Raw genomic sequence first — 12,241 nt, 5'->3', positions numbered from 1 at the left:
TGCAAATGATTGTGATCCATGTGAGGATATTTATGCCAAATATGCTATGGGTTATGACACGTATGAGGGCATCTATGGTGATGATCTATATGTATATGTTAATGGCTCATGGGATGGCTATGATGGTGGTTCATTGGATGGCCATGGTAACCATGCCTCCAATAATCATGATGATGATTCATATCCTTTTGACCTCGACATAAGTGTGAGGGAGAGGTGCAATAGGATTCAAATGTACAAACACGTGGAAGAGACCACTCTAGAGGTAAGGAGAGCCAAAGGAGCCGAGGTGGTGGCCCTAGCAAAGAAATCAGAGAGTGCAAATAACATAGAGTGTTATTACAATGGTAAACCAAGGCACATAGCAAATGATTACTATAAAAACTAGAATAAGATTAAAAGTGAAAAATTACAACAAGACAACTATGCATCATCAAGTAAATAGGGTGGTAATAATATAAAAAAACAACTATTTGTGATGTAGCATATGCTCAAATCTTGTGTCAGGTTCTAGAGATGTTTGATACGTAGATTCTAACACCTCTAACCATATGACTAGTCATGGTGAGTGGTTTAGAGACATGCAAAAAATGAAAAAACCAAGTTATGTAGAAACATGTGTTGATACTACACATCCCATCGCACATGTTGGTAAAGTACCATTGTCTATACAGGATGGCAAAATAAAGTACTTAGGAGATATACTTCATGTTCCAAATTTTACAAAGAGCCTAAATTTTTTTTTGGACAGATGTTTAAGTAGGCTTTGCGAGTGAGGTTTAATCCTCAAGGATGTTTTGTGGAAGATTTCAAAAATCAATGTTGCTTGGTTGCAAAGGGTAACATAAATGGCACGATGTTTATGTTGGAGGTGAAGGCATCCATATTTGCGCATGAGACAGATGTCATTGTAGATATTGATATGTGGCACAGGCAAATTGGTCATAAGAATATACAATAGGTTGAAGTCTATGCAAGCCCAAAATATTGTTGTAGGTTTGCCAACGTTTAAGGTTAATGGTATGTATAAAGTATGTGAAGCATGTTAATGAGGAGACCAAACATGCTTTCCCACATGAAAAGTATGTCAGTGCAAGACCATTAGGGAATGTTAAATATTCGGATATATGGGGATCATCCAAGATTGCAACAATTGTAGGTTTTAGGTATTATATTACATTCATTGATGAGATCATACGAGGAAAGTGTGGGTTTATTTTATGAAGGAGAAAAGTGAGGTATTTTCTCAGTTTCTGAGATTTAAAGCCTTCGTTGAAAAGGAAAAAGGCATGAGATCAAATGGTGGGGGAGAGTATTTCCTAATGAATTTAGTGATTTCTTGAGAAAGCAGGGGATTAAGAGATAATTTACATGTAGGTACACTCTGCAATAGAATGTTGTAGAAAGGGAAAATAGACACATTATAGAAGTGACACGTGCCTTGATGTATGAAAAGAATATGTCAGATTATTTTTAGACAGAAGCAATATAGCAACTGTTGTGTATGTTATGAGAATAGGACCCCCACTGCAATTGTTCATTATATTTACAAGCATAAAACCAGATGTGTCTCACTTAAAAGTATTTGGGTGTATTACATATGTGAATGTATTGATGAAGTGAGAACAAATTTGAATACATTCTTGGGACATGTGTAGAGCTCTCCCACCATGACTTGATGACTTGCCTTTAAAAAAATGTAGCACACCTATTAAAATACTTTACAATTATAGATCTATATTTTGTGGTTTGTTTGCACTCATCTCTTTTTTCAAAAAAAATTATCCATTTTATAATAAATTTAGGTGATTGCATCTTACTATAGTCAGAAAAGCCTTATTATCCATTTTATAATAAATTTAGGTGATTGCATCTTACTATAGTCAGAAAAGCCTTATTAGAAAGCAATGTGACTTGAATTATACCATTCAAGAACCATTGACTTATTAGTTTTGGTCTAACTTTTTTTTTATATAACTATACCAAATGAGTAGGATACATTATTAGAAATATGTGACCAAGGTTGAAAAATAAAAGAACAATAGAAAAGAATCAATGATGTGCAGATGCTAAAAATGTTTTTTGTACAAATATAGTAGCAACAAGAAAGGAGTCTAGAGCTAATTTCCTAGGAAAAAATTACAAATGTTGTTAGTTATTTTGATGGGGAAATGAACACTGTAAAGAAACCACAACTTAAGTGAAAGTGGATATGGGTAATAAGACATCTCAATAAGAAATGCATCCAAGGATCCTTATATACATCTTATAGTATATAAGATATATATAAGCAATGCAATCAGAATGGAATGATTACTTTGTTGAATTCACATGTTAGAGCCCCGACCCTTGAGCACATGCTTCCGTAAGCCAGGAATGTGTATTCTTTTGATGTAGGTCTCCCAATCAATTTCGTTCACATTAAAGCCAAAGAGCTGCTTTTCTTGGGTTGAGAGCTCTACATATAGCTCTTGAGTCTTTGAAGTATCAAATCTGCAAAAGGAAAGTGTAAGGAAGATGTGAATAAGTAGCAAAATTTTAGACTTTAGTTCATCTACACTTTTTCTTAACTCCCATGGGAGAAGAATAATTATTAGTCTCTATATTTCCTTGAACAAAACAAAATCACAAAATATGATATTAAAGAGGATAGAAACAATCAAAGATTGAAGTATAGCTAAAAGAGATAAACTCTCCACACATCCACACATACTTGTGTAAGAAGAAGACCAATTGTAAAATAAAACATTGGGACTCTCTCTCTCTCTCTCTCTCTCTCTCTCTCTCTCTCATGCATGCACACTCGCATAGTGGTTTATGCATTTGGATTTAAGTCTAGTGAAATCTCAGTTCAAGGTCCATTTCCCTACACTTTAATGCCATCGTATGGGTTTGGTGTGGTCCATCAGCTCTCTCTCTCTCTCTCTAGACAGTGGTCTTTGTACTTACTCAAACAACTCAATAAACTTTGAGATGAAATATTGTACTCAAGGAACAACTTCATGAGTATTTGGTCTCATAGGCGTTAATATATACACACTCTCTCTCTATCTTTTTTTCTTTTAGCATGCAACTCACCGTCTCCTTGCTCGATGCAGCCCGTCGCCAGTGTAAGGTAAGAAGAACAAGGTAGACAGTGTAAGGGTCGAAGCGGTCACTATAGACAAAGGCAAGAAGAAGCTCTCTGGGTACTCATCAAGATGAGTGGACGGAGTACCTCCACTAACAGGTTACCCTCTCGTGGGAAGAGAATGCATCTATGAAGGAGCACCTGCGAGAGGACACGGTGGTGGGGTTATCCTCACCAAGGCCATGGAGTGGAGAGCACCATTGATGGAACCATGGCAGTCTCCTCATGAGTTTCATGGGAGTAGAAGGACATGCCAAAGCTGAAGGAGCAGAACTTTTTTCACACAACCCCGACAATCAAGTGGAACCTTTCCATAATAACAGATTTGATCAACAAGCAATCACATAACCCTCACCTTTGATAACAAATGTAGCAAAGTGGATATTCTTAAAGCATTCCAAGAACTTGAAGGGTACCAAACTGTGGATCACAGATGAGCTCACCGCAACACAGTTGAAGGAAAAAGGGGTCGAGTAACTCATGAAAGTTCGGGCAGCATGTCAATGGGTTGTTTTTTTTTTTTTGATGGAAAAGCCCTCATCCAAGGTTTTCTACCTAAACATCAATATATGTTCATGGGGAGGAGTAGTGAATGTATATGATACATGGCATTGTAGATAAGCTTGAGGGTTAGGCTAGTAGGAAGTTTTCTTTGTTGGACGAGGTATTTGGCTTAAGACCTTCCTGGTCTTTGTATTACTTTATGGTTTTTGTCTTAAGTTTTGGTCCAAACAGGCATGTACTTGCACATAGCCTCCAAGATATTTCATGCTATCTTTCAAGAGACAAAAATGTTATTTGTAGACAAGTCATTATCTTATTATTGATTTATAGATTATTATGCTTTAAGATTTATTGAAAATTTTGAAATATAATTTATATATATATATATATACATATATACATGTATGAATATATATATATATAAGAGAGATTAAGCAATCAAAATTTCCTAAAACCCACACCCACCTCCCAGCATAGAATGTGTAAGGCTTGTAAAGGTTAGCGAGGTAAGCCGCTTGCTCTTTCATTTTAAGGCTGAGCTGATGATATCGTTTGAGTAACTTCGCATTTGAGCTGGATTGAAGTTTTTCCTAGAAATGAAAAGGTCCAAGCGTGTTATGAGAGAGCAACATTAACAACACGACTCAATTAAATTGCCTTCACTTGTTGTCATACCTTGATATCGGAACAGTTAGAGACAGCGTCCATGAAGCTATCCATGTCTTGAAATAGCTGGGGCTTTCTGGCGCTCAAAGGCTTTCCTCCGCTATCCAGGAAAGGGTGCTCTTCAAAATGCTCACGTGACAGTCTAGCAAGCTCAGAGAATACGAGAGGGTTCACAACTGATGAGGCCACTTGATACACTTCTAAGCCGGGCTTGCACGCATGCTTTGCCATGGCGGCTAGCATCGCATTTGCCACCATGTCTACTGGCACCTGCTCCACAGAATCGTTTGATTCACATAAATAAAGTTATACGCATTATGGGAGAGGTTTCATGCATGTAATAAAGAGAGAGACACACACACACACACATATATATATATATATATGTGTATGTATGTATGTGTGTATGTATATAGATATGTGTGTGAGAATAAATATATATGTATGTATGTACATGTATGTATGCAACACACGTATATATATGTGTATGTATAGACACACCCACCGATATACATATATACCTAGATGAATCCAGGAACATGCCCAAATTCACTTTATAAGAAAGTGCAATTTATAACCTCATGGTAGTCATCCACAAGACAATAAACCATCAACTCCATCATGCATAGTATGGACTAGATACTATGACATTCCTACTGACTCTCTCTCTCTCTCTCTCTCTCTCTCTCTCTCTCTCTCTCTCAAGCCATTTATATCTCAAGCCTTATGATGTGTTATTTATATAACATAATAATACATTTTACCTCTAACCTTAGATAATATATGATGTAATTATATACTTAATAAATGAATTGAGTTGCAACAAACAATGCAATTTTACTAACCACATCTAGAACACTCTTTGGATCAACAAGAAATCCTGGAAGTTGTCCTTTCCCATAGGAGATAATGATTGGATCCATCATCCTTAGATTACAAAACCAACATGATGAAAACATAATTAGATTCATATACCAATCGATTAGTTTCAATAAAAGAATATGATTGGATCCATTGTATAACAAAACAAACATAATTAGATTCATATACCAATCGATTAGTTTCAATCAAAGAATATGATTGGATTTATTGTATTACAAAACAAACATAATTAGATCCATATACCAATTGATTAGTTTTAATCAAAGAATGCTTAAGTTACTTACTGGATATATAATTAAACAATGTTGATGAGAAGTACATACCTATTGCCTTCCATCCACCCAGGAAATGGCTCTTTAAAGGAGCTTTCCACCACACTTGGCCTAATAATAACCACTGGTATTTGGTCTTTCATGCTATCAATCAACATTTCTCCCATAGCCTTGGTGAAAACATATGTATCTTGCCAGCCAAAAAGCTTTGCCCTATACCATGTCTACTAATGAGAAAATTGAAGGCATAACTCCCCCCCTACTCCTTCCCACCCCCAATCTACTACTACTACTATACTCTCTCTCTCTCTCTCTCTCTCTCTCTCTCTCTCTCTCTCTCTCACACACACACACACACACACACATGTGCATGCACTGACTTTTGTCACCTAATTTATAAACTAAATTATTAACATTCAATACTTTCTACAAAATAGATTCAATTTGTAACTACTAAAATATCACTCTTAAAAACCTCATGATAACTTGAGGATCACGAGAATTCCAGATGATGATATTATTCGTTAACTAAATTTAGATATACATATTTCAAAGTGATATCCTTACCTCTCCATACCTAGCTCCTTCATGGCTTTTAGAAGAAACTTTTCTTTCTGATGATCATTGAGTGGTGCCAAGGGCAAGCTCACATCGCTTTGGGATGTATTCAAAATAACACTTATTTCCTTTTCAATGAGGCTCAATTCTGTTTCCACATTGATGTCTGGTGTCATGTTTTCTTCTTTTTCAAGAGTCTCATTAGCAATGCTACATCCTATTTTGAATTTTTGTTCACGAACAATTCCCTTTCTTTTCCCATTGACAAAAGCTGTAGGCCCAGAGCAAAACCAATGGCCTTGTGAGCATACATCAAAAAAAATATAAAATGTATATACATACCACAAAGAATGTACATTATTAAACATTAAACAAGATACATGACATTTACCTGTAGATACATGCATAAGAAGTTGAAGATGGGGGCAACTTTTGCCAAACTCCACAATCCTTTGAGCTCCTTTACTATTTAGGTTTAGAGCATGGTCATACCTACACATAGTGGTAAAGTTTTAAGTAAATATTGATTTAAAAAATTAGATACGAGAGTAAACATGTGTATAATATTTTAGTGATTAAAATATCAAGCACATGAACATATGAGAGGCAGTAAATTCAAATATTCTACTTTTTTATTTGCACTAAAACTAAGTGTCTTGCTTTCAAAAGTAATGAGCAAAGGCCTTTAGGTGAAGAAATGCTATTTTTTCATGCATATTTAATAACCTTTTTTCTTTGGCATGGCTAGTATTAAATACTAAGAAGGTTTATGATGCCTAGTAGTGCTCGAAAAAAACTAGCATCCGTTAAGTGAATTTCTTACCGATTGAAACTCAACAAATTTGATCAAATTTTGACTTCTCCTTAAGAGAAATGATGAAACTTAATAGTTTTAATTATAAAATGGGCAAATCATAGGATTTTCATTGAAAACCATTGTTTCCTCATCACTGACTTCAAAAAAAGCTTCTTTAAGCATTGTGATTATAGCCAATTGGACATTTGTGGCTATAGCAAGGAAAGAGTTGTTGCTAAATAACATAAGAGGGTAATTACCTAGATGGCAAAAAAAGGATGATATTTGAAAGCTTGATCATGTATTCTATTGTAAATCTATTCTTTTACTTTGTATAAAAGATTGATGTACCTTTCACCAAAAAAGAAAAGTAGACCATAATTGCATGTGACAAATTGTTATATATATTTTAAGTCGATTCATACACATGTCAATGTTGGGGGCATACATGTATGCGTGAGTGCTTGAAAAAAATGAAAATCTGGTTGAGATTTTAGCCCTTAATTTAAGGAATAAATTTTCAAATATTTTAGTTATAAAACCAGCCAAAAAAACGACATTCTAGTGTATTTTTATCGACCAAAGTGAAAAAAAATGGTAAAAATTTTAACCCTTATTTTAAAGAATAAATTTTCAAATATTTTAGTTATAAATCCGGCATATGGTAGAGATTTCAAAACAAAAACCGGATAGATTTAAGAGACATCCTTATTTTGATTGGTTGAAAAATATGTTTTTTTAGATGGTTTTTTTTTATAGAGCAAAGGTGTGGGTTGCAAATTTATTTTTTTAAATTTAAAAAAAACAAATATATATTCACACTGGTATTTGTAACGGTATTTTACCTTTCGTCGAAAGTCGTAGTGGCGGCTGAATTGACGATAACATGAAGCTCGCTCCCGAGTGTGTCCATCGTGTGGCGGTCCATGCCCAGATTATCCATGGCAATATTACCCACAACAGGACTGAGTTTTTCTTTCATGAACTCTTCGTATGATTGGCCATAGCGGCCCTGAAGAAACTTGAAGAGACCACTGTCCATGATTTCTTCCTTCAATCTCCTCCTCGCACAGTGGATGCCATCAGCTTTTATCAGAAGAAACAGATGGCCTACATCTGGTTGCACCCTTAATATTTTCTCGACCAAAACTGCATGGCAAATCCTTATTAACTCAACTATTAAAAAGAACACATAATTAAGGAAAGAAGCAATTTAAGCAGAAAACAAGGTAATTAGTGTTATATATTAATATATATATTTATATACCTTTTGCAAGGAATCCAGTGGCGCCAGTTATGAATATGTTTTTCCCCTTGAGGAACTCCACAATGCCAAGTCCGTCTTCCTTTCTTCCGGCCGTTGTTGCAGCCTCTCGAAGGTAGAAATCTTGCATTGTTCTCGTATAATTATTGCTCACCTGCGCGTCTTGCATTATTGCAGGATTGCTGCAGCTAGTCGCCCACTGAAGCTCAGCTCCAGCTGCTACTTCTTCTGCAGCAAGTGAGTCTTCGTCTGCAACAAGCTGCTCTAAACCAGTCGAATTCTCGCCTGCACCACCACCCTTACCCAATGGCCCTTTGGATTTCTTCTCGGATGAGAAAGGCACCCCATTCACAACCTTTCCATTAACTTTAATGGATGGATCAATTACTTTTTCAGAACTTGTGCTCCTCCTTGTATGATCTGTATCATCCTGCTTTGTTCTTCCACTCATAGTAGTGTCGTTTTCCAATTTAGAGAGTGTAATTTTCCACAAATCAGCCTTCAATTTTATATTTCTATGCGTTACTGCCAGACGTGCAGGTGGCCTCCAAATTATCAAGGGTTTAGTGACACTATGGTATAATCCATGGTAGTAATTAACCTCCTCTGAGTGCATTGAAGCTCGAATGTTGAAGTGAGAGTGCCCGCAGGGCGGATCAACATTACGCAGGAAAGAAAGATCCATGAAGACGGAGAAATTTGATGGAAGAACAAGTGGATATGTAAAGATGGTGGTGGTAAGGTTTGTTATATAATAATCAGGCTTTGCATTAATGGGGTAGGGGATAACAGTGGACACAAGAAGAACTAAGATAAAAAAATCAAATCAAGGTAGTCATTAGGATTGGGATTACAAATTAAGCTAGTGATTGTGCTTTGATTTATTGATGGAAACAAAGTGATAATTGCAGGAAAGGCTAGATCTAGGCAGTCGTTTGCAAGGTTGGTGAAGTTGAAGGGCCAAGGTGAGCTGCTAATGTAGTAAATGCAACGTTAAACTCGCTCACCAAAGACCCCAGGAACTTGGGACAAGGGGTGAGAAGAGCGTTTGACCTAAGGTCCCAATGTTTTTGTTGTTGATGGTGGTAAAGACAACAAACTTTACGTGAAGGATCTCACAAGATGAATAAATTGATGGGTAGGTGAACATTTGGCCACCAAAGACGTGAGTATGTGACTTGGTGGTTGACCACTTGCGACATCTAACTATATTTGTGAATGGTTATTGACTTTGTTATGTTGCCCCTTTGTCTATTCGGTGGTAGCTGGTTATTGACTTTGTGTGTGTGGCTCCTATCTTAGGTAGCCTTCCCATGGCCTAGTTAACTAGGCCCTTTCGCTTGTTATAAAACTTAGCATTTTCACAAGCATTTGCAAATCCAGTGCTAGAAACAAATGTTTTTTTCAACCCTTAAAATTAAAGGCAATGCTTAGGCTTAACTGAGATTCAGACTTGAAAATCACTAGAAATCATACTAGTGTTAGGATTTATAACTAAAAAGTACAAATTTAACTCCTTAAAATTAAAGGCAATATAAAATTCCAATCGGGATTTTTGAATTTCAAACAAAAAAATTACACTACAAATCGGGTTATGTAAGCACTGTTTACATCTACAACTTGGGTAGCCACTTGGGGGGTGCACTACTAAGAAACCCTTTGTATCGTGTGCGTTCAAGGAGTATTAAAAAAACCCCCTTACCTATGAACTTTTCATGAATAAAATGACCCCTTTTTCTTTATGGACTTACGGGTTTTTTTCCCAAAATCAATTAACAAGCCCCCTTCTATAGATGTATTTATGTAAATTTACCTTAAAATTTTGAATCAAAGAACCCCTTTATTTGAATTCACGTGGTATATTTACATATTTTTAGGTGAATCCCCTGAGGGCAGCCACCTATGTAATCCTACTCGAAGTCTTCCGTTTTTCTTTAAAACTTCTCTATTGGAATTAGTCCCTTTAAAACTTCTCTGTTGGAATTAATCCCTCTTAAATGTAGACTTGGATCATGCCACATAGGGTCTCTCTCCATCTACTCTTAGTTCACTAAATAAGAGTAACATGTCTAAACCCACCCTTACTCACAATATGTCTAAATACTTGGAACATGGCATAGAAAATCCCCTCTCCATCTAGTTATTACCTACTCAATAATGTGTTAAAAAGTGTGTAGGTAGCCTCATTCTTTTAAAACGAATGGGGACACCTTGGTCCACCTATATAATTATGCATTGACTCATGTGTAATAGTTCGAATAGATGGGCATTGTGTGAATGTTGAGTCACGTCTTCAAAATTGCTAAGATCAATAAGCACCCAAAAAAAGTGGATACATTTAATCCATGAGAGAACAAATCGGATGAGGTGAAGGTCTTTGTCTTGCACAATGTGTTGTACCACGCGTGATGTGGTAACTTAAAGGTGACAATCATAACATAAATAAGGATGTTATGTACATGATGCTCTGATTAAAATTTGCATGTGGTGTACCACGCATGATGTGATAGGGTGGTTGCAAGATGAGGTTATCTAGTTTCATGTAGTGGGCGCCCTTGGCTTTAGCCGAAAAACAGGCATTTTTTCAAGAAGAATAGCCAATCTCTCCTAGTTAGCCAAGGAGTTTCACTTCAAGGTCTTTTAATGAAACATCATATGTAAAGTTGGGCACCTAAAACTATAATCTGATCGAATATCCAATAATTGCAAATCCTCTTTTCTTTGGGAACCAAAATTGTATACAGGCCCTGTCGAAGGTTTAGACAAGTACAGTGAATGTGAGTAAATTGCCTATAACTTTTACATTATTACTCATATGATGTTCCACTTTGCATATCACAAATACAAATAACATAGAGCTTAACTTGATTTATCGAGTAAATTGCCTATAACTTTTACATTATTACTCATATGATGTTCCCACTTTGCATATCATAAATACAAATAACATAGAGCTTAACTTTTAGTCAGGTTTAGATAAGTACAGTGAATGTGAGTAAATTGCTTATAACTTTTACATTATTACTCATATGATGTTCCCACTTTGCATATCACAAATACAAATAACATAGAGCTTAACTTGATTTATCGAGTAATTTTTGATGTGTTCTACTATTTTCTATATTATTTAAAAAGTATTAGAATTGTTAAAAAAACATACTATTTTATCCTCCCACCACATCTACCATTTAAAATGCTCAAATTGTATAGATCTAGTGATGATTAGATTGGGAAAGATTAGTATAATGTGGGTATAAGCAATGTGGGTATAAGGTAAAATTACAAATCTAATGGTTGGATTTTTGTAGATTTACTTTGGAAAATTTGTTATAGCTATTAGAGGCCCATTAAATCAATTATAATTTAATTCTAAAAAATTAAATATTGAATCTTTCAATCTAAAAACTCTAGGGATCAATACGCTTGTTGCCATGAATTTATTAAAAAAAATTGGCTTAATTTAAGTATGGGAAGGTCCATTTTCAATCCTCCCAAGTGAAAATTCCCATATTGTGTCCACTCTCCCCTTTTCAAGTCTAAAACCAATCCTAGTTAGGTTTGGAAATCTAGGCTTGGTAAACTTCAAAGCTTAGATATCATTCCATGTGTGAGTCTTGGGGTAGGCACAAATCTTATATATACATGCCACTTTATGTCCACATGAGCTTCAAGAGGATCCACATAAGCAGCTTGCTACCTCACCTTGCCACCTCCACCCTCCATGTCAACATGGTCAACCTAGTTGACTCCCCACCTCATCATCCTAGTCATCATTAATGCCACATCTTCTTGCCACCTTTGCATGCCACCTCGCACTTGGTGACATGGCATGTCCCATCATGGAATTGCCACATCAACTATAATAGTGCCACATGTTAAGAGAATGCCACGTGTCATGCACGCATGTGACACGTGGCACCTCCTTTCCATCTCCCCTTTTTTTTCAAAAATATATTTTTGAAAAAGTTAATTTAGTAATTTAGAGAAATAGAATATAGAATTTAAAATAATAAAATATATATAACTTATTAAATAAAAGAATTTAAAATCAATAATTTTAAAGGATTATATTTTGGAATTAGATCAATAATATTATTATTAAAGTTCATATTATTCAATTTTAAAAAAATAAATTTTAAGTTTAATATTTCTTGAAAATAATTTATGTA

The 12,241-nt window shown here is 35.5% G+C and overlaps 1 protein-coding gene across 1 annotated transcript; it reads right to left on the bottom strand.

Moving 5' to 3' along the window:
- Window positions 1-2,048: 2,048 nt before the first annotated feature.
- Window positions 2,049-9,127, bottom strand: LOC147633194 (fatty acyl-CoA reductase 2, chloroplastic-like). Its single transcript, XM_086806226.1, has 9 exons — window positions 8,076-9,127; window positions 7,654-7,957; window positions 6,404-6,504; window positions 6,022-6,283; window positions 5,506-5,667; window positions 5,146-5,227; window positions 4,310-4,570; window positions 4,100-4,224; window positions 2,049-2,493 (listed from the first exon to the last, which is right to left on the bottom strand). The coding sequence occupies exons 1-9, from the start codon at window positions 8,755-8,757 to the stop codon at window positions 2,328-2,330; spliced, it is 2,145 nt and encodes a 714-aa protein (XP_086662352.1). The 5' UTR covers window positions 8,758-9,127; the 3' UTR covers window positions 2,049-2,327.
- Between the last annotated feature and the right edge of the window lie 3,114 nt (window positions 9,128-12,241).

Source organism: Cibotium barometz, chromosome 12 (genome assembly GCF_041138505.1).
Source record: "Cibotium barometz isolate CiBa-2024 chromosome 12, ASM4113850v1, whole genome shotgun sequence".
NCBI lineage: Eukaryota > Viridiplantae > Streptophyta > Polypodiopsida > Cyatheales > Cibotiaceae > Cibotium > Cibotium barometz.
This window is presented reverse-complemented; position numbering and strand designations above follow the sequence as displayed.